Raw genomic sequence first — 23,092 nt, forward strand, 5'->3', positions numbered from 1 at the left:
TGCGTTGATCTACGTTACGTTACCATACGAGAGCTTGTGCGGAGGCTCTAACCGATACGTTTCTTGTGCGTTGATTCACGTTACGTTACGCTACGTGACCATACGAGAGTCTTGTGCGGTGGCTCTAACGCATAATGCGTAAGCATAAGAAAATTGATTGGTTTATTTCCTTATGCACATGTGTATGGACCAATCAATTTTCTTAAGGTGAAATTTCATGGGCAGTGAAAAGCAGCAGCAGATTGTACTGATTGGCTATAAAATAGAGAAGTTCTCGAGTTTCTAGAACTTCTCTATTTTGTAGCCAATCAGTACGATCTGGGGGTCGATTCTGTATCTTGGGACGAGGTAAAAATTACAAAAGTGAGGAAATTCACTAAAAAATCTACAATTTTATTTGTCGAAATCTAGTAAATCTGTTCACTTTTGTAATTTTTACCTCGTCTCAAAATACAGAATCGACCCCCTGCTGCTACTTTTCATTGCCCATGAAATTCCACCTTTAAGCCCCTTGCACAATGCCAGGCAACAGGCAATAGGAACAGGAAATAACCAAAAAATCGTTAATTACAACCTAAAAAATTCAAATGCTATGATTGGTTGGCAATAGGCAATAGGCACAGAATTTCCAACGTGACGGAAACTCTGTGTCTATTGCCTGTGTCAAGCCCCTTGCACAATGCCAGGCAACAGGCAATAGGAACACCTCTATGAAGTTGGCCGGACAACTTCAATGTATCGAACTTTCATTAATTGGAATCGATTGGTGGTCGTTTGGTGGTCTTTGGTAGTCTAGTCCGATCGTTTGGTGGTTAGTCGTTTTCCTGTAAAATAAAAATAAAATTTCCGGTGTGAAGTTAGCCGGACAATTTTTATTTTTCAACCAATTTAACTTTTTTATAGCTCATTCGACGCGGAATCGTTTGGTGGTCACGAATATAACCGGTAAAACGTTTGGTGGTCAACTGTTTTCCCAGAAAATAGAAAAAACCGTATGCGCATAATGCCGTATTCGGAACAATTGTATTTATCACCCAAATTGACTTTGATAGGGCTCAATCGACGCGGAATCGTTTGGTGGTCACGAATATAATCAGTAAAACGTTTGGTGGTCAACCGTTTTCCCAGAAAAAAGGAAAAACCGTATGCTCACGCCATTGGTCGTATGACCCTGTGCTATTAGTCAGAAAAATTGTATTTGTCACCCAAATTGACTTTGATAGGGCTCAATTGACGCGGAATCGTTTGGTGGTCACGAATATTGTCATTAAAACGTTTGGTGGTCAATCGTTTTCCTAAGAAATAGAAAAAACCGTAGGGGAGACTGGGGCTGGTTGTTACAGAGGTAGGTTGTTACAGTGCCAATGGTAGCTAAACCGGAAACGCTATAGTAACGTTAGAAAGAGATAAATGATCACGCCAGTGTCGGCCGACATACCGCGCGAGTTAGTGGCGCTGGCGTTCTTGTGAGAGGAGCCCGGACAAGCAGCCGTAAAAAACGCTGATTTGTAACATTTTCATTTTTTAGTATTATTGGTCTAGCACTTGTTATATAAATAAGCAGAAATGTCTATGTGTGGTATATACTCTCTAATTCCTTCTGTTTACAATAAACCTTACTTTTATAAGCTTTACAAATATTTGTGTTTTAATATTTAATCTTAAGAGGTTAGTTTTGGTGTTGGGGCTAAAAGTGACATTTTCTCGGGGCAGGTTGTGACAAACCACAATTAATTTATGATAGATAATTTATGATGAATAGAGCTTATAACTTTTGTTTAGATTAAAAGTTACTTGTATTTTTGTTTTAAAGAATTTTTATTTAAATAAGAACATAATTTTACTTAATTTTTATTTTTTTATTTTTTATTTTGTTGTGATAAAGCAAAGATACCAAAAAAAAGTAATATGTCTAAGTTTTTCGCTAAATAAGAACATAATTTTATTTAATTTTTATTTCAATGTGATAAAGCAAAGAGGCCAAAAGGAAATTGTATGCCTAAGTTTTTGTTTAAAATAACACTATAATTTTATTTAAAGTTAAAAAGTACTATATTATTACTTGGACTTAAACATTTTTTGTAATTTGTTATAAACAATAATATTTCATTTTTGTTCGAATTAAGAAGACAAACCATGATTATTCTTAATAAAAAGTTTGAGATTACATTTGTTTTTTTGTTGTAACAATTTACCCCGTGTGGTGTAACAACCAGCCCCTGGTGTGGGGTAAAAAGTTACATGTCTCTTTTTTCAGAATTTTTTAATTTATATAATTTCTAATGAGCGGTTAGATAAAACTATTATTAAATTGAAATCCCGATTAGTTACTGAATCTAGCAAGCCTAGATTCATTTATAAAAACAACATAATCAAAGAGTTGAGACACTTTATAGGAAAAATGTCACAACCAGCCCCGGTCTCCCCTACTCTCACGCCATTGGTCGCATGACTCCGTGACGTTAGCTCGGTAATTTGATGAATAAACATTATTTATCAATCAAATTGACTTCCATACGGCTCAATCGACGCGGAATCTTTTGGTGGTCACGAATATAATCAGTAAAACGTTTGGTGGTCAACCGTTTTCCCAGAAAAAAGGAAAAACCGTATGCTCACGCCATTGGTCGTATGACTCTGTGCTATTAGTCAGAAAAATTGTATTTGGCACCCAAATTGACTTTGATAGGGCTCAATCGACGCGGAATCGTTTGGTGGTCACGAATATTGTCATTAAAACGTTTGGTGGTCAACCGTTTTCCTAAGAAATAGAAAAAACCGTACTCTCACGCCATTGGTCGCATGACTCCGTGACGTTAGCTCGGTAATTTGATGGATAAACATTATTTATCAATCAAATTGACTTCCATACGGCTCAATCGACGCGGAATCGTGAGCATACGGTTTTTCCTTTTTTCTGGGAAAACGGTTGACCACCAAACGTTTTACTGATTATATTCGTGACCACCAAACGATTCCGCGTCGATTGAGCCGTATGGAAGTCAATTTGATTGATAAATAATGTTTATTCATCAAATTACCGAGCTACCGTCACGGAGTCATGCGACCAATGGCGTGAGAGTACGGTTTTTTCTATTTCTTAGAAAAACGGTTGACCACCAAACGTTTTAATGACAATATTCGTGACCACCAAACGATTCCGCGTCGATTGAGCCCTATCAAAGTCAATTTGGGTGACAAATACAATTTTTCTGACTAATAGCACAGAGTCATACGACCAATGGCGTGAGCATACGGTTTTTCCTTTTTTCTAGGAAAACGGTTGACCACCAAATGTTTTACTGATTATATTCGTGACCACCAAACGATTCCGCGTCGATTGAGCCGTATGGAAGTCAATTTGATTGATAAATAATGTTTATCCATCAAATTACCGAGCCAACGTCACGAAGTCATACGACCAATGGCGTGAGAGTACGGTTTTATCTATTTCTTAGGAAAACGATTGACCACCAAACGTTTTAATAACGATATTCGTGACCACCAAACGATTCTGCGTCGATTGAGCCCTATCAAAGTCAATTTGGGTGCCAAATACAATTTTTCTGACTAATAGCACAGAGTCATACGACCAATGGCGTGAGCATACGGTTTTTCTTTTTTTTTGGGAAAACGGTTGACCACCAAACGTTTTACTGATTATATTCGCGACCACCAAACGATTCCGCGTCGATTGAGCCGTATGAAAGTCAATTTGATTGATAAATAATTTTTATCCATCAAATTACCGAGCTAACGTCACGAAGTCATACGACCAATGGCGTGAGAGTACGGTTTTATCTATTTCTTAGGAAAACGATTGACCACCAAACGTTTTAATGACGATATTCGTGACCACCAAACGATTCTGCGTCGATTAAGCCCTATCAAAGTCTATTTGATTGATAAATAATGTTTATCCATCAAATTACCGAGCTAACGTCACGGAGTCATGCGATCAATGGCGTGAGAGTACAGTTTTTTCTATTTCTTAGGAAAATGGTTGACCACCAAACGTTTTAATGATAATATTCGTGACCACCAAACGATTCCGCGTCGATTGAGCCGTATGGAAGTCAATTTGATTGATAAATAATGTTTATTCATCAAATTACCGGGCTAACGTCACGGAGTCATGCGACCAATGGCGTGAGAGAGTACGGTTTTTTCTATTTCTTAGGAAAACCATTGACCACCAAACGTTTTAATGACGATATTCGTGACCACCAAACGATTCCGCGTCGATTGAGCCCTATCAAAGTCAATTTGGGTGATAAATACAATTGTTCCGAATACGGCATTATGCGCATACGGTTTTTTCTATTTTCTGGGAAAACGGTTGACCACCAAACGTTTTACCGGTGATATTCGTGACCACCAAACGATTCCGCGTCGAATGAGCTATAAAAAAGTTAAATTGGTTGAAAAATAAAAATTGTCCGGCTAACTTCACACCGGAAATTTTATTTTTATTTTACAGGAAAACGACTAACCACCAAACGATCGGACTAGACTACCAAAGACCACCAAACGACCACCAATCGATTCCAATTAATGAAAGTTCGATACGTTGAAGTTGTCCGGCCAACTTCATAGAGGTCAATAGGAACAGGGAATAGGAACAGACAATAAGAATAAGGAATACCAACATACCAGAAACCTTGTATCAATGCAGAATGGACCGTGACATAGGCAATAGACACAGGATTTCCGTCACGTTGGAAATTCTATGCTTATTGCCTGTTGCCAACCAATCACAGTGTTCAGATTTTTAGGTTATATTTACGAACTTTTAGCGCGCGTATACATACGTCGTATAGGTACACGTTTTGCAACTAGCTTTATTTATAGCAAATATATTTATAGCAAAATGTATGATCATCATAATTATTCGAGTCGTTTCGGAAAAGAAGAAGAGTGTGTAAGCGACGGACTGGACGCATTTGACCAAAACTGTTTTAATAAACATGTAAAATATGGTGACGAGTTATTAATTGATATGATTCGTTCTCGTCCATATCTTTATGATAAAAGTGTAAAAAGCTATAAGGATGCAACAATGAAAGAGAATGCGTGGACAGAAATTGCTAATGTTCTAGATACTACAGGTAAGTAAATTTTTATTTAACTCTTAACTGATTTACGGTGGTCTCAGAGACAGTCCTGTATTTCATTCCGTCTCATTATGAATGGCGTATGACTGGGTTCTACTATCGTTTTATATGTATTATATGATTATAGTTGTTTATATTTGATTATATGATACAGTTACAGAGTGCCAGAATCGATGGACACGTCTCCGTCAATGCTTCAGCAAGGAGAGGCAGCTGCAGGAGCAAGAGACGAGGAGTGGAGCTGGAAAGCCCATGAGACAAAAATGGATATTATTTGAGAGCCTCGCCTTCTTGGGAAGACATATAACCCACAGAAGGTTTGTTTCATTTATTTCTTTAAATGATTATAGACTTGTCGATGAATTTCGAACAATTTATCGTATTCAACAACGATTTATCATTTCAGAAGCTTCTCCAATGTCAATTGCGCAAAGCCATCCGGGCCAAGCGGTATCAGTGAGATGGCGTTGAAAACCCAACATTCGAGAGTCCTTCAGGACAAGCATGAAATGACCGCTAATAACAACCTCAATGTACGACAACTTTTCTTTTCTTACCAATGTGTTATCTTACTTGAGAAGTATGTTTTGTAAACTCACTTTACAGACACCACCTTCAACATCCGGCCAGCAGTCATTGCATACGTTGTTGAAAATCCAACATTCGAGGATTCTTCAGGACAAGCATGAAATGACCGCTAATAACAACCTCAATGTACGACAACTTTTTTTTTTTTTTACCAATGTGTTATCTTACTTGAAAAGTATGTTTTGAAAACTCACTTTACAGACACCACTTTCAACATCCGGCCAGCAGTCTTTGTATACACTGCCGTCGAAAGAAGTATGCAACACATTGCCAAAGTCGGTTTATGAAAATCAATCTATTTCTAACTCGAAACTTGGTCATGACGTGAGTCTAATTTTGAATCAATAGAAAATATGTACGAAATAATATTTATACATTTAATCGATGTTTTTAACTTTCTAGTTACGGCCACCCTCGCCGTTGCAAAGCCTTCCGCCACTTGCAGTTGAAGAAACTTCACTGGTGAGTGGTTTTGCATCTTATGTAATCAATTGATCCTAAGAAAGTGTAAAACTTATGAAATTCAAAATTTCTTTGCAGTCATCGACATCTTCCTCAATTTCGCGCCAAACACCTGCTTCGGAGACGGAGGAAACGAATGTGGTGAGTCCACCATCCTCCTGCTTTTCGGGAAACATGCAAAGGACTTTTAAAAAGCAGAAGATCAACCCGGTGGAAATAGCGTTCCATCAGATGAACAATACACTAAGTAATATAGCTGAAGTGTGTTCTCGGAAAAAACCTGTAAACGACAACGATCCAGATGTTGTCATTGGAAAACTCGTCACAGCGGAGCTTCAAACAGCAACAGAACCATACAAAAGCGAGTTAAAACGAAAATTTATGGAGTTGCTATATTTTTCAAAAACCATGTAACCTAATCTTAAGTTAAATAAGTTTAGATAGGGATGACGCGTGATACTTTCCCGATTAAGATCCTTATGGATTAATGGTCTGCACGATTGGAAATCGGAAAGGATTCACAATCTGCAAGGCTTAAGATTCGTAAAGGATGAAAAGATTGAGGCATTTTTTGAGTTAAGTGCCATATAACTTTAAATTAAGGACCCTAGTGGTCCAATGGTTGACGGCACGTTAAATATTTCAAAGAAAAGAAAGGAGTTTAGATCGAATTTGTCGCTCAGAAATTCTTCCTCTTCTTTTTTTATTACATTTATAAATGTTTGTTTTTTTTTCAATATTTTATATTATATTATATATTTTATTCATTATTATATATAATTACAATTTTAATTTTGAGCATTGCAGAGGATTAATTTTATTTACACTAGTTGATTAGAAATAAATGTTTATTAGGTTTTCAATAAAAGAACAATTTTATTTTCTGCATACAAAAGTGTATCTACAGTGCTTTTCATACTGTTATGTCTTACCAGAGAATACAATTAGTCATCACACATATAAAAATGTATATAAAAATGTATAGAAAACGATACAATTATAAATTTTAAAGTACATCGTGATGTTGCCCTCGATGTATGTACTCATATTGCCAAGGAACTTCCCCAGCTGCTGTCATGAAGTATGACGAGAGAGTATCACGCATTGCATATGCGTCTTTAGTAGCTCGATGTGCTCCTGCATTCCCCATGGGTCTTATATGATTATCTTGTGACTGTTGTCTCCACTCTCCTTCGATTAAATTTCCTTCTTCCGTTTCTCTATCTGCAAATTGGGGATGACAATACCTTTGCTGCAGCGGGGCTTTTTCGTCGTTTTTAGTTTTTAAAAAATTATGCAAGCACATTGCTGCTAGCACAAACCGGCTGGCAGCATCTGGACCAGCACATATTGTTCTTCGAAATATCCTCCACCTGGCTGCAAAGATTCCAAATGTGTTTTCAATCGTTCTTCTAGCCCGAGATAGTCGATAATTAAAAATCCTTTTTTGCTCATTTAAATTTTTCCCCGGATAAGGTCGCATCACGTGTGTAGACATTTGAAATGCTTCATCCCCAACAAAGTAATAGGATATTTTCTTGTCACTTCCTGGTAGACAGGCAGTGCCTGCAGGTATGTTGAGCGTACCATTGTACAGAGATTGTCCAAAGTCTGATCTGGAGAGGATTCCGCCATCACTTTCACTGCCATACGCACCAACGTCGAACAGCGTAAACATGTATCGAGCATCACAAGCAGCCATCAGTACAAGACTGAAAGTTTTCTTATAATTAAAGTACATTGAGCCAGAGTTCGGAGGTGCCTGGATAGTTATGTGCTTGCCATCGATTGCTCCAACACAATTTGGCAAATTCCATAATTCTAAAAAATTACTGCTAATTTTTGTCCACTCCTCTTCTGTGGGATGTTTCATACAAATTGGCATCAGAACATTTGCTATAATAGAGCATGTTTCCTTGACAATTATATGAGCGGTGGACTCTCCTACTCTGTATGCTAAAGCTACAGATAGCATCTGATCCCCTGTTGCCAAATATCTGCAATAAAGTTAATTGATAACCTTTCAAAAACTCAATTCGTGCATGAAATATATTATGTATCATTTTAAAACATATATAGCTTTACCTTAGAGTTATTGCTAGACGTTGTTCTGGACATATCGGGGCTCTAATACTTCCTTTCTGCAAGAACGGACCTACTAGTCGCAGCAATTCGTAAAATGTGGGCACATCCATTCTCGTATATCGGAAAAACATATCTTCATCTTCTTTTAATTCTGCAAACAAAGTTGCGAAGTCACCGTACTGTGCACGCCGAGTATTGATGGGACGGACCCACCATCGCCTGTTCCTCCAACGCTTGGATTTTTCCGCTTTCCATGCAGTGTACAATGCTAGGCTAGCTACTTGCATTGCACAGATAAATAACATCATGTTTTCGTCATCCATAGCACATGATCTAAAAAAGATGTTAATGAAAATATTATTATAGTAATAAAACCATATATAATAATATAATACAGAATTTTATATATATAAATATATATATATATATATAATTCTATATTATATATTTCATAATATATATTTCACTTACTCTTCAACGAAAGCCTTAAAACGCACTAATATTTAATTCTCAGCAAGAATTCAAAATACAAGAGAATTGGGTTATGTTCGCTTGGATCAGTTTAAACTAGGAAGCAGCCGACAAAATTCGAAAGTTCTAATTGGTTGGTTCTTGTCGCTATCGCGTCATTGTGCACTGGAGGCGATAATTCCTTATTCCTTATTTCTATTCCCTGTTCCTATTGCCTGTTGCCTAGCATTGTGCAAGGGCCTTCACTGTTTATTCTGCATTTATACATGATTTCTGATTTCTATTCCCTGTTCCTATTGCCTGTTGCCTGGCATTGTGCAAGGGGCTTTATGCTTACGCATTATGCGACCGGAAATAAGTTGGCAATGCAAGTTCATATTTTTTAATTTACTATAGCTCAAACGATTGCTCCCTAATTGCTCCCTCAGAATCGACGATTGCTCCCCTTTTAAGATTATTATTTTTTGAGATATTTAATAAAAACGAAAAATTTCTAATTTTTATTGAAAAACATATTTATAATAACTCTATGCAACTTTATAGGGCATAGAACGATTGCTCTTTCATTGCTCCTTATTGTTCCATCATAATTTTAATGATTTATTGCATTTTTATTGAAAAAATAACAAATTAATCATTTCACTATCGGCCGCCTATTGTAACTATGGCTCGGCAGCGCATGCGCATGCTACCATAACTATGCGCATGCGCGATGGTATCTGTTAGAGCTTTTACGGATACCATAGCGCATGCGCGTATGGCTTCTGCTTTCTGCTCATGGCTCCTGCAATTTTATGTGCTTCCATCTTAACTATTTCTCGCTTCGCTCTATTGGGATTTTTAATCGCTCCATTTGTACAATTAATTTTGTATGATATTTTAGCAGAGAACTGTTTATTTTCTTGGAAAAATACATTTCTCACAGTCTTCTGCAAGTATATCCAACATAAAACGATTGCTCCTTAATTGCCCATCTGTCAGCATTGTGCATGAGCCCTTATTGACGTTAGGCTTAGTTTCCACGCGTCGCGTCATCTGTCGTTAAAGCCTCTTGCACAATGCCAGGCAACAGGCAATAGGAACAGGGAATAGAAATCAGAAATCATGTATAAATGCAGAATAAACAGTGACACAATCAATAGACACAGAGTTTCAGTCACGTTGGAAATTCTGTGCCTATTGCCTGTTGCCAACCAATCATAGCATTCGAACTTTTTAGGTTGTAATTAACGATTTTTTTAGTTATTTCCTGTTCCTATTGCCTGTTGTCTGGCATTGTGCAAGGGGCTTAACCAATCTAAACATCCCATTACAAATAATGTAATAAAATAAGATGTTTTGATTGGTCGCGACGGATAACGCGATGCGTGACGCCTTAGGCCGAGTTTCCACTGAGCGCGTCACGCATCGCGTTAGGCCCGGTCTACAATGGATGTCGGAAGTCGGAGTCGTAAGAAATTGACCAATCACAATCTATTATTTTCCTTGCGGAGGCTAACGGTTAGCCTCATGGGACTAACCAATCAGAATGATTCCGAGATTCCGTTTTCCGAGATTCCGTCCTGCATGGGGAGGCACCCTTAGGGTTTAAAACACCTATTGTAGTCATTGTAGATGGGCACTAAGGCCGAGTTTTCACTGAGCGCGTCACGCGTCGCGTCATCACAAGTTAACCAATCAACACATCCCATTTTATTACATTACTTGTGACGGGATCAAAATGGGATGTTTTGATTGGTCGCGACGGATAAGGCCCGGTCTACAATGGATGTCGGAAGTCGGAGTCGTAAGAAATTGACCAATCAATTGACCATTCATTATTTTTCGACCGCAAGGAGAATAATAGATTGTGATTGGTCAATTTCTTACGACTCCGACTTCCGACATCCATTGTAGACCGGGCCTAACGCGATGCGTGACGCGCTCAGTGGAAACTCAGCCTTAGGCCTTAAGCCGCGTCAGCCTTAGGCTGAGTTTCCACTAAGCGCGTCACGCGTCGCGTCGTCACAAGTTAACCAATCAAAACATCCCATTTCGATCCCGTCACAAGAATGTAATGAAATGGGATGTTCTGATTGGTTAACTTGTGACGACGCGACGCGTGACGCGCTTAGTGGAAACTCAGCCTAAGGCTGACGCGGCTTAAGGCCTAAGGCTGAGTTTCCACTGAGCGCGTCACGCATCGCGTTAGGCCCGGTCTACAATGGATGTCGGAAGTCGGAGTCGTAAGAAATTGACCAATCACAATCTATTATTCTCCTTGCGGTCGAAAAATAATGAATGGTCAATTAATTGGTCAATTTCTTACGACTCCGACTTCCGACATCCATTGTAGACCGGGCCTTATCCGTCGCGACCAATCAAAACATCCCATTTTGATCCCGTCACAAGTAATGTAATAAAATGGGATGTGTTGATTGGTTAACTTGTGATGACGCGACGCGTGACGCGCTCAGTGAAAACTCGGCCTTAGTGCCCATCTACAATGACTACAATAGGTGTTTTAAACCCTAAGGGTGCCTCCCCATGCAGGACGGAATCTCGGAAAACGGAATCTCGGAATCATTCTGATTGGTTAGTCCCATGAGGCTAACCGTTAGCCTCCGCAAGGAAAATAATAGATTGTGATTGGTCAATTTCTTACGACTCCGACTTCCGACATCCATTGTAGACCGGGCCTAACGCGATGCGTGACGCGCTCAGTGGAAACTCGGCCTAAGGCGTCACGCATCGCGTTATCCGTCGCGACCAATCAAAACATCTTATTTTATTACATTATTTGTAATGGGATGTTTAGATTGGTTAAGCCCCTTGCACAATGCCAGACAACAGGCAATAGGAACAGGAAATAACTAAAAAAATCGTTAATTACAACCTAAAAAGTTCGAATGCTATGATTGGTTGGCAACAGGCAATAGGCACAGAATTTCCAACGTGACTGAAACTCTGTGTCTATTGATTGTGTCACTGTTTATTCTGCATTTATACATGATTTCTGATTTCTATTCCCTGTTCCTATTGCCTGTTGCCTGGCATTGTGCAAGAGGCTTTAACGACAGATGACGCGACGCGTGGAAACTAAGCCTAACGTCAATAAGGGCTCATGCACAATGCTGACAGATGGGCAATTAAGGAGCAATCGTTTTATGTTGGATATACTTGCAGAAGACTGTGAGAAATGTATTTTTCCAAGAAAATAAACAGTTCTCTGCTAAAATATCATACAAAATTAATTGTACAAATGGAGCGATTAAAATCCCAATAGAGCGAAGCGAGAAATAGTTAAGATGGAAGCACATAAAATTGCAGGAGCCATGAGCAGAAAGCAGAAGCCATACGCGCATGCGCTATGGTATCCGTAAAAGCTCTAACAGATACCATCGCGCATGCGCATAGTTATGGTAGCATGCGCATGCGCTGCCGAGCCATAGTTACAATAGGCGGCCGATAGTGAAATGATTAATTTGTTATTTTTTCAATAAAAATGCAATAAATCATTAAAATTATGATGGAACAATAAGGAGCAATGAAAGAGCAATCGTTCTATGCCCTATAAAGTTGCATAGAGTTATTATAAATATGTTTTTCAATAAAAATTAGAAATTTTTCGTTTTTATTAAATATCTCAAAAAATAATAATCTTAAAAGGGGAGCAATCGTCGATTCTGAGGGAGCAATTAGGGAGCAATCGTTTGAGCTATAGTAAATTAAAAAATATGAACTTGCATTGCCAACTTATTTCCGGTCATTATGCGTTGTGCACACGGTCGTATACACAGGTCTGGAAACCAAGTCAAATTTCAGTGGTGGGGGTAGTCCGCTTTTTATGTCTCTGGCCGCCATTACGCGTCGCTTTTGGTTATGGTACCTGGTTAAAATGAAGCGCGTGAATAACCTAACCTAACCTGCTCGCTCCTCGCTCCTGCTAGTATCACACAATCGCACGTGGTATTAATGATATTAAACACGCACGATCCGCCGAACAACAGAACCGACGAGGAGTGGAGCTTTCCGCGAGTAAAGCCTGGTAAAGCCAGGGCCATCGTTGATCGTCGAAGAAGCGCGGAAAGCTCCACTCCTCGTCGGTTCTGTTGTTCGGCGGATCGTGCGTGTTTAATATCATTAATACCACGTGCGATTGTGTGATACTGTGCGATATAATGACTAAATCGTGCGCGGTGCCAATGTGCAAATCGCGAAATTATTCAGCAAAGAAATGTTCGTTGTTTAAAGTGCCGTCAAATATTGAACAATGTAAAAAATGGATTGCTGCGATTCCGGGCATTGTTGATCTGAAGCCGTCGCAATTCGTTTGCGAGAAGCATTTCGAAGAACATCACATCCTCAAGAAATGGGTGAAATACGATAATGATCGGATTATCGCCGAAGTAAGTTTAATGATAATTACATTTTTTCTATGTTTTAATTATATTATAATTATATATACAAATTTGACTTGCGTGACTATTTACATAAGTAAATATTTTGATTCTTTCTTGCTGGGTTAACTTTCAAATGATCTTGTTACTTCATTGCATGTTTATTGAAGGCTCCTTACATGCGCACTCGACTCCATCCGTTGGCTGTTCCTTCAAAATTTGACTGTCAGAGAAAGGTAGAAAATATCGCCACTGCTAGGGATTGTTCAAGTGGCCAACGCATCAGTGCAGAGCATAATTATTTCTCTTTGGCCGAGCCATCGATGAATACAACGGTCGATGAATCTTGCAATGAGAAGGAGCCTTCTTTCGTACAATTACAAAGAACACAATACCGTAGGATTGGCACAACAATGGGATCAGTTGGATCAGTTAGGAATGTGCATGCAACACAATTTAGAACAGCAGATTCAAGCGCGAAACCAGTCCGGTGTATCTGAAGACGCACTAAAGGAATTCTCCATGATGTTCAAGCACTTTGACAAGGACAAGAGTGGCCGTCTGAATCATCAAGAATTTAAATCGTGCCTGAGAGCTTTGGGCTATGACTTTCCTATGATGGAAGAAGGACAGCCCGATCCGGAATTCGAGAACATATTAGGTTTTGTTGATTTTAATTCTTGTGTTATTTCCGGTTACATTATTTCGAACCATCTATTTTTAACACGATATTATTATTTGCAGACATCGTGGATCCTAATAGAGACAGCTATGTATCGCTGCAAGAATACATGGCGTTTATGATCAGCAAGGAAACGGAGAACGTGCAGAGCTCGGAGGAAATAGAGAACGCTTTCCGAGCAATCACTGCAGCAGATCGGCCGTACGTCACAAAGGAGGAATTATATGCTGTAAGTATTGCAAATACTATTGAATATTCAGAAATATAAGTTACAATGTTCCTACAATCACGAAGAATGCAATTTATATTCGTTAATCGTTTTTTTTTCTTTTTCAGAACCTCACAAAGGAGATGGCCGATTATTGCGTTGCCCGTATGAAACCTTATGTAGATCCCAAGTCGGAACGACCGATAACAGCTGCGTTGGATTATATAGAATTTACGCGTACTCTTTTCCAGAATTAATTATGAATTCACATACATATGCTATTATATTATTTTTCCAAGTTTATTAAACTATAATTGCATAAAGAGCACAGAGCGCTGCTATGTTTATCTTTAAAAACTATGGTTGATTGATATATCTATTAATCACTAGAGTTATCTAGAGCATTTACAGAAATTGAGATTTTCTTCTAAACTGGTTGATAGAGAATATATATAAAGAATATATTTGTGTTGTGTATGTTAGAATGCTTTTCCTAACGTATATATTCTTATATGCTTTTGATATATCGCATTATTTAATCTTCAAATCCTAAACTTTAAAATATAAAATTCTATATTAACTAGTTCTTTGAAACTCTTTCACGTTGTTCTTCGAAATAAATGCATTTAATATATTATATTAAATTTTATTCAATAAATCTATAAAACACATATATGGCGTATTTTTTAATTCTTGCGTATGAGATTGCGTAAATTTTCTTATAGGTAATTACAATATTTTTTCTTTTATCTTATTTAGTAAGCATATATGGAAAATAATATGAAATAAATATTGCATAAATCACGTTGCATTTTATTGAGCAACTGAATTTACAACTATTTGAGACTTCTCTTGAATTATTTGTTCAGCACGGTACACTTTCCAGGATGTTAAAAAGTCTCTAGCCATTTTGAACAAAGTATAGTAATGTATAATTCATTATAATGTAAATGCGGAGGTACAAAAATAATAGGCGCGACCCCACAGACGTACGCGCTAATGGAAGACGAAAATAAAGCTCGTCTTATGCCCGATCTACAATAGCTGTAGTAAGCTGTAGTAAGCCTCAAGCCGTAAGAAATTGACCAATTACAGGCGAATGTGAGGAGAATAATCGACTGTGATTGGTCAATTTCTTACATCTTGAGGCTTACTACAGCTTACTACAGCTATTGTAGATCGGGCATTAATCGTTGGTTAAAATCGGTTCTCAAAGTGGACACTTCTGCTCTAATGGCCGATGCGCAGGGCGCTTGCGCTATGCGAACCAGGACCATAACACGCAGCGCAGCCCTTGTGGCCACAAGCCAAATAAAGCCCCGAACACACAAATCGACGGAAGACGTAAGACGTAAATCGTAAGGAAATCCACTAATCAGAGTCGACTATTCCCCTCTTCTTCCCTCTTAAAGAGGGGAATAGTCGACTCTGATTGGTGGATTTCCTTACGATTTACGTCTTACGTCTTCCGTCGATTTGTGTGTGAAGGCCTTAAATTCTCACACGCTAAAGCCCCGGACACACAAATCGACGGAAGACGTAAGACGTAAATCGTAAGGAAATTCACTAATCAGAGTCGACTATTCCCCTCTTCTTCCCTCTTAAAGAGGGGAATAGTCGACTCTGATTGGTGGATTTTCTTACGCTTACGTTTTACGTCCTTACGGCATTTTATGTGTGAAGGCCTTAAGGCCTTCACACATAAAATGCCGTAAGGACGTAAAACGTAAGCGTAAGAAAATCGATCAATCCCAATCAAGTATTTTCCCCTACTGGGTTACGGTCAGCACAATATTTGATTGGGATTGGTCGATTTTCTTACGCTTACGTTTTACGTCCTTATGCATTTTATGTGTGAAGGCCTTTAAGCGAACCATCCCCACCACCTTCGTTTCCAGACCTGTGTATACGACCGTGGTTGTGCAGAAGTGCTCCTTGCTTAAAAATGTCGAAGAAGCGCCATCATCGAATTCGACTTCCGTCTGTCTATTGAACAATTGAACATAAAACATTTGTTTTATTGTCATCCGCGATATCTTTCGTTGACTTTGAATGGCGCGTCTAATCTCGCGCATAAGGACGACGCGAATGCGATGACCAATGTTACTGGGTGTGTTGAAGGTGTATATACAAGCAGGATTGTCTGATTCCTAACCTTCCTTCCCTTCCTTCACGTTACAAAGCAACTGTATGAGAAGCTATTCTTTTTCACTTAATAGACACGAATAGGATTAATTAATCATCAATCAATTGTTAGATTAATTATTGCATTTTGTTGTAATAAAAATTGCAAGCGATTTGGAGCATTTCCTTCGCGTATAAATCTTCAAAGTACACCAATAACAATGAATAATTAACCTTAAAATGCTAATTTAACTAAGTTAAATGCCAGTTTAACATATTGTCCATTGTATCGGTTATTTGTAAATAAATTCATGCAAGAACAATAATTAAATCACTTTTTTAAATTTATGCGCATGTGTCATATACATCATCGTATTTTTTAAATTGAATCCTACATTGTAGCATTATATTTCTTTATTTTCTAGGTGTTAACTGTGAAAACAGTAATAATGGATACTCTGTTTACTCCAAATGTTCCCGATGAAGCAGAAGATATACCGCAAACAGACGAGCCAATCTGGATTCTTGGCAGGAAATACAATGCTATAAAAGGTCTAATAAATGGTCCAAATGCGGATATTTTTGACGAAGTAGATTGTAAGGTGTTAAATTTTAGAGCTCGATGCAATACGCAGGGATATTCGATCCAAACTATGGTTCACCTATCGTAAGGGCTTTATTCCCATTGGTGGCTGTAATTCAACATTCACGTCTGACAAGGGTTGGGGTTGTATGTTGAGATGTGGGCAAATGGTTCTGGCCCAAGCCTTAATTACATTACACTTAGGTAATCATGCATACTTTAATTATATAGATAATAATTTAATTTATTACAATCAAAATTTCCTTTCTTCCTTTGTCATGCACTATCGAAACAAGTTCAACAATATATGTTGTAAGACCATTATTGATTATTCAAACATTCAAGAAGAAATGAACATTAATTTTATAATTTTTTAAGTTTCTTCTCCCTCAAGAAGATCTTGGCAAGAAAATCTTATTCTTTATTTTCATGATTTATTTTTGCACATAAAAAACTTCCCAGTTGTTCTGTTAGTTATAACTGTTATAAGAAACATATATAATTACGGAAATAAAATCACTTCTAGATCATTATGTAACCTTTTACTTATGATGCAGGTAAAGATTGGCAGTGGATGCCAGAAACAAAAAATAAGACATACCTGAAAATTTTAAGGCGCTTTGAGGACAAGAGGGCAGCTGCTTTCTCCATTCATCAAATTGCATTGATGGGTGCATCCGAAGGAAAGGAAGTTGGACAATGGTTTGGTCCTAATACTATTGCACAAGTATTAAAGTATGTATATTATTGAAGAAATTTCAATAAAATTTTAATTTAAAACAAGTCTATTCTGTACACTATGTACGATTTGAGAAATTATCTTAATAACATATTGAATAAAAATTGTTGAAATAAATTTTGAGAGAACATTTTATGCAGTTTAATGAACTATTTTAATAAATCTACTTTTTAATAAAGCTAATTTTTCTTTTAGAAAATTGGTTGTGTATGATGAATGGAGCTCTCTTACTATACATGTTGCACTAGACAATACATTAATAGTTAATGATATTTGTAAGTATATAGTTAGTGTATTAAAGTTAATTAAAAATAATAAGTAATAATTACAATTGTTTATATAATTAAAAAAGAAATGTTAAAAATTGAAATTAAAAATAAAAACCTTAAATCTACTAATTATAAGACTAATTATAAATAAGAATCAAACACATATCAATGCATTACATATTGATTATAATGTAAAACATTGATTCTATTACGTATATACAGGATGCAGAAAAACTAAAGATACAAACTTCTAGAGATGGTAGAAAAGACTGGAATAAACGTTTATGCAACACGTGCATGGAAAGTGGCCCATTACGCACGCTACGCGTGCGTGATAGACCACTTTCCAGGCACTTGCAACATAAAATAAGGTGTGCAAGCCGTGCGTAAAGATGAAAATTCCTGGAAATGCTTCCTTTTTGCTTAGGCACTATAGGTAGGGATTCTTACCATCCAGTGCTCTCTACCATCTCTAGGGCTGGTATTCATACTTATTTAAGACCATCTTAAGTTCAATCTTAAGATGTCATGAACCAATCACAGAGCCGTATTAGCGTTTTAAGCCTTTATTAAGACGATCTTAAAGACTATGAATACCGGTCTAGAAGCTTGTACTTTTAGTTTTTCTACACCCTGCATATTCTTAATTGTTTTCAAAATTACAAATAGAAAGAAGCTAAATACAAAAGTTTGTTGACTATTATTATGTAGAGGAAAACTGATAATTAAATATTTTATAATTAACCAATCATGATAATAAAACGTTACATATTATTTGAATCAATTTAATTTTATACAGTAAGGCAATGTAGAGTAGAAGGTGGTGTGACAGCAGAGGCAGATGGAGAAATTCCTCTAAGAGCACCTAGCCAATGGAAGCCTTTGTTATTATTAATCCCGCTACGCCTTGGACTTAGCGAAATTAATCCTGTATACATTAATGGACTTAAGGTAACAATTTTTATGTATATATTATTTCCGTGTATGTATGTAAATATTAAACATCTATAAAATTTAAAAACATCTCAATAATTCAGGTAGTTGTATGAAAATATGTTACTATATACAGGCTGTTTCTTAAAGACCGTCCACTAACTACATAATGTTATTTCTTATCAAAAATTGAGTTGAAAAGTCGAGACTCATTTTTCTCTATAATGCTTAATAAAGCTGTAATTATTGAGTAAAGTCAGTCCACTCAGTGTTGCCCTTTAGCTGGCCGTACGTCAGTGAGTCACGTGCCTGGCAATACCCGTGAGCGCATACTACGTCCAGCTAAAGAACGACACTGAATAGACTGACTTTACTCAATAGTTACAGCTTTATTAAGTATTATGGAGGAAAATGGCTCAGACTTTTCGACTTAATTTTTTATAAGGAATAATGCTATGTAGTGAGCGGTCTTTAAGAAACACCATGTACATCAAAATATTGATGATATGTTGACATATATACTAAAATATATACATATTTATAATAGTTTAAAATACAGATTGTGGATTTGTATACAAATTTTTTTCAGACATCATTTAAGATCTCACAATCTCTCGGGGTGATTGGAGGAAAACCAAATCTTGCTTTATATTTTATAGGCTGTGTAGGTTTGTAACTTTTATTGCCACATTTTACAAAGAAAGGAAGATGTAAAGTTTATGAAAGTTGCTCCAAAGAAATGCATAAAATGAATATTTTTTAGGAGATGAGGTGATCTATTTAGATCCTCATACCACTCAGAGGTCAGGTAGCATTGAAGATAAGATGAACGAAGAAGAAATTGAAATGGATAGTACATATCACTGCAAATCAGCTAGTCGTATTCCTGTTACGGACATGGATCCTTCTGTGGCGCTTGTTAGTATATGATTTGGCTTTTATTATAAAAGTCAGCAAGAGATAAAAAATTTTAGAGTTGCTCTATGAGAGAGAGAGAGAGAGAGAAAGAGAGGGGGAGAGGGAGAGAATATTGGTACAATATAACGTCTTTAACATTTAATATATAAAATAGAACTAGAACTTAAAAATTATAGTTATTGAATATTAGAAATATAATTGATTATTATGTTTTTTTTGTTACATTATATAAATACACATATGTATATTAAATTACATATGGTACTGTTAAGATTACATATTATTAATATATTAATAACTAATCTATAATATATATTTCAGTGCTTCTTTTGTGCCACAGAAAAGGAATTTAAGTCTCTATGTAAATCAATGCAAGAAGAATTAATTTTGCCAGAAAAGCAGCCATTATTTGAGCTATGCACAGAGCGTTTGGCACACTGGTCACCAGCAGAAGATGCTGTTTCGGAAGCGATAGCAGCTTCCAGTTGTAAGTATCTAAGTTATCACAAATAGCAACTTATAAACGTAAAAAAATGTTAAAAAAATAAAAATATATAAATAAGAAAATGTTTTATTACAAAATGTATATTAGAATAGAGAGGATTTTAATGTATTATTTAATAAATAATATATTTCAGTTGTTTCTTATTTTAAAATATTTGAAATAAAAGTATATTTTTAAGGGAGAAATATTACATAATATGTCTTTTACGACAAAAGAATGTTATTGATATATTTTAAAATAAAACTGATTTTTTTTTACATATTACAATTTACTTCTGCATATAAAAGTATTAAGATAAAGTAAAAAATCATTAATTTGAGATATTTTATATTTTATTCTCGCATATTTTGGTATAAAATGGATCGAATAGAAAAGGACAGAACAGATGAATTCTGTTATAATAGAGAAATGGATGATATATAGGGGAGACCGGGGCTAACTCGACATCGAGGCAAACTTGACACTAGACTTTTTGCTAATTTAAATCTATCGTAGAAACTTGCCTTTCCTACTGTAAATGCGTCTTTATGTGCTAGTATTATCAACGGGATTTGATGACATTCTGAGTTATGGTGTAATTTTTAGCGCGACATAAACGTTTTTGATGGTGAAAAGTAATTTTTCTGATCTTTCGAAAATTTCTACTCTTTAATCGAGCTTTACTCTTGCAAACCTATATGTAAGTGATTTTCATGGGAAATTTGATGCTCTATATGAATCCGATAATCGTTTTTGGATATTTTCAAAATTTTCATGTTTTTGAAGTGACAAAAGTGAAAAACGTCGTCCGGGGCAAAGTCAACACCACGCCGTTTCGTCGACTCCCAGTAACAAATGATGCTTGTCATGCAGCCGTATGGCTCATGACAAATGTATGCGCACGTCCGATCGCGAGTTTACCTGCATTAATTGTTTTTCAGACATGAGTTTAGATGAAGATAATTGAAAGTTCAACAATTTTTGTTCTCATTATTTTAAATGATTGTTCTAGCTACTTTATTTCGAATTTTTATACTTTTTAAATACACAATAAACAATGTATTTTCATTTTCAGACAGTAAAAAATGAGTTCCAGATCAAATTGTGTCGATCAGAGACAAAGTGTTGAGTTTGCCCCGGCGGGGTGTCGAGTTTACCCCGGCATTTTTCAATTCGAAAATTTGTCTTTGCTTCACTTTTCCTTTCCTGGCCGCAAAACAAAGCCATACAGCAAAACTTTCTGAATCAATTTTGTACCTGAAGGAACACTCTTTAAATATATACTATATACCATTGAATTTGCTTAAAAATTTTAATCAAATATTAAAAATTGCCTTTGAAAAAATAGTGTCGAGTTAGCCCCGGTCTCCCCTATATATATATGTATATACACACACTTTTATATTTATTATTACATGCTTTGTTTATGAATTAGCATAATTAGTAATGATAATTAATTATTTGGTTTTGTATCAAAATAGAAACCTTTACAAGCACAAATTTTTATATTTGTTGGTTTAAAATAGATTCGATTATGGATAACTGATTTGTAAATAGAAAATAAAATTTATTTACAAGCAATTATTATACAAATATAATTCTTTGTGCAGTTGTGGACTTTGAGCACATTGAACGTCAATACGACACATCTGATGAAGACTTTGAACTGCTTGGTTGACGTCCATCTAATTCATCTAGTATTGCGACAAGATGCGACATAACAATTGAATGTTACACAATGGTGTTCTCAGAGATGATTTGTATTTTCGACTAGTGCAATGCGAAGTTAAAATACTCACACAATATAAAAACTATACATGTGTGTGAATATTATATATATATATATATATATATATATATATATATATATATATATATGTATGTATATATAATATTATATTATATATTATATATAATCATTAAATTGCATATAATATATATTTAAATACTTTGTACATACAATTATATATATATATATATAATGTTCAGGTTTATACATTTGCGCGATATTATAGACATCAACAAGCGCATACGTTTGTGCTTACAGAGATCTTTGTGTCTCTGTGGTATTGCATTGATAATTTATCATTTTTATTTGATTATACATGTGTAATATTTCTAAAATAAAAGTGTGAATAAAATAATTTTTTAAGATTTTTAAATGTAGACAGTTAAGAACTTAAAAAATGCAGCGATTTTAAAAGTTTAGATATAAGAATATAAAGGAAATTAATGGAAATTAAAACTAACTTATATACGTACGGGCGACATCCGGTTCAATTGTTTTTTAAATATTTATCACGAGATAGTGAATATGAAATTAAATATGAAATTGAAAAATAAAATTTGTAAAATTTTCAAAAAATTTGAATCCTATAATTGAATAATGTAACACAGAATTTATTATAAACTATCTTAAAACTAATTTACTTTTAAATTTTATATTTCTTTAGATGCTCACGCATATATCATTTCATACATACCGGTCGGTTCATTTTGTATACATAGTTTATCATAACAAAATAATCAATCAGTCTCAGTCAGACAATGATGAGTTCAAATTCTACTATTGTTATGGTTACTTGCGTCGCTATTATTATTCTAAATGTTGATTATTAATAGAAGTGTTATTCTCTTTTAGAGGATAAAAGTCAATGATCACACTATAGAATATAAACAACCTTGACAACCAAGGTCATTATATGATTTCGTAATTGTTAGTTAATACAGTAACGGAGCTAGAAATTACAGTACTTAATATTCAAAGAATAAACTTTTGAGCAGAACAAGAAATTTGTATACAAATTTTTAATAAAAAAAAAACTAATTTTGCAACGTAATATTTTTTACTATTGTTTTTATTATTCCATTAAAAAGTTTTGGCAACCTTAAAAGTTTGTTCAACTTTATTGAGAAAATAATAGGGAGTAAAGAAAAAGGGCTTTTAAAAAGTTTTTCAAAATTTACATGAATATATGTATTATTTTGTACTATTTGAAATAGTGGAAAGACTAATGGCGTTTTCGATTTACTACTCGACCCGACTCGGGTCG

General features: G+C 35.7%; 4 protein-coding genes across 7 annotated transcripts; 3 read left to right on the top strand and 1 right to left on the bottom strand.

Annotated features, from left to right (window-relative positions):
* The first annotated feature begins 4,866 nt into the window (after window positions 1-4,866).
* LOC139821819 (uncharacterized) lies at window positions 4,867-7,180 on the top strand. The gene is made up of 7 exons (XM_071793169.1): window positions 4,867-5,108; window positions 5,269-5,431; window positions 5,521-5,647; window positions 5,721-5,828; window positions 5,904-6,026; window positions 6,105-6,164; window positions 6,243-7,180. The coding sequence occupies exons 1-7, from the start codon at window positions 4,871-4,873 to the stop codon at window positions 6,576-6,578; spliced, it is 1,155 nt and encodes a 384-aa protein (XP_071649270.1). The 5' UTR covers window positions 4,867-4,870; the 3' UTR covers window positions 6,579-7,180.
* LOC139821818 (uncharacterized) lies at window positions 7,021-8,941 on the bottom strand. Of its 2 annotated transcripts, none has more exons than XM_071793167.1 (3): window positions 8,721-8,941; window positions 8,250-8,582; window positions 7,021-8,161 (listed from the first exon to the last, which is right to left on the bottom strand). In XM_071793167.1, exons 2-3 carry the CDS (start codon window positions 8,570-8,572, stop codon window positions 7,171-7,173), a joined length of 1,314 nt encoding a protein of 437 aa, XP_071649268.1. In that variant the 5' UTR covers window positions 8,573-8,582; window positions 8,721-8,941; the 3' UTR covers window positions 7,021-7,170. The 2 variants fall into 2 exon arrangements, with proteins under 2 accessions (XP_071649268.1, XP_071649269.1); XM_071793168.1 differs by lacking the exon at window positions 8,721-8,941 and having other exon boundaries at window positions 8,250-8,400; window positions 8,463-8,582.
* A 3,699-nt stretch (window positions 8,942-12,640) lies between these two features.
* LOC139822550 (spectrin alpha chain-like) lies at window positions 12,641-14,660 on the top strand. The gene is made up of 5 exons (XM_071794385.1): window positions 12,641-12,747; window positions 12,954-13,108; window positions 13,634-13,760; window positions 13,844-14,010; window positions 14,118-14,660. The coding sequence occupies exons 1-5, from the start codon at window positions 12,675-12,677 to the stop codon at window positions 14,244-14,246; spliced, it is 651 nt and encodes a 216-aa protein (XP_071650486.1). The 5' UTR covers window positions 12,641-12,674; the 3' UTR covers window positions 14,247-14,660.
* A 1,218-nt stretch (window positions 14,661-15,878) lies between these two features.
* On the top strand, window positions 15,879-22,186 carry Atg4a (Autophagy-related 4a). 3 transcript variants are annotated; one of them, XM_071794383.1, is made up of 10 exons: window positions 15,884-16,110; window positions 16,539-16,665; window positions 16,730-16,900; window positions 17,254-17,431; window positions 17,631-17,710; window positions 18,504-18,655; window positions 19,227-19,305; window positions 19,401-19,555; window positions 19,877-20,042; window positions 21,650-22,186. In XM_071794383.1, the coding sequence occupies exons 1-10, from the start codon at window positions 16,090-16,092 to the stop codon at window positions 21,715-21,717; spliced, it is 1,197 nt and encodes a 398-aa protein (XP_071650484.1). In that variant the 5' UTR covers window positions 15,884-16,089; the 3' UTR covers window positions 21,718-22,186. The 3 variants fall into 3 exon arrangements, 2 of the variants coding, with proteins under 2 accessions (XP_071650484.1, XP_071650485.1); XM_071794384.1 differs by having other exon boundaries at window positions 15,884-16,099; XR_011734537.1 differs by lacking the exon at window positions 21,650-22,186 and having other exon boundaries at window positions 15,879-16,110; window positions 19,401-19,670; window positions 19,877-20,016.
* The last annotated feature ends 906 nt before the right edge of the window (window positions 22,187-23,092 follow it).

Source organism: Temnothorax longispinosus, chromosome 11 (assembly GCF_030848805.1).
Source record: "Temnothorax longispinosus isolate EJ_2023e chromosome 11, Tlon_JGU_v1, whole genome shotgun sequence".
Classification (NCBI taxonomy): Eukaryota; Metazoa; Arthropoda; class Insecta; order Hymenoptera; family Formicidae; genus Temnothorax; species Temnothorax longispinosus.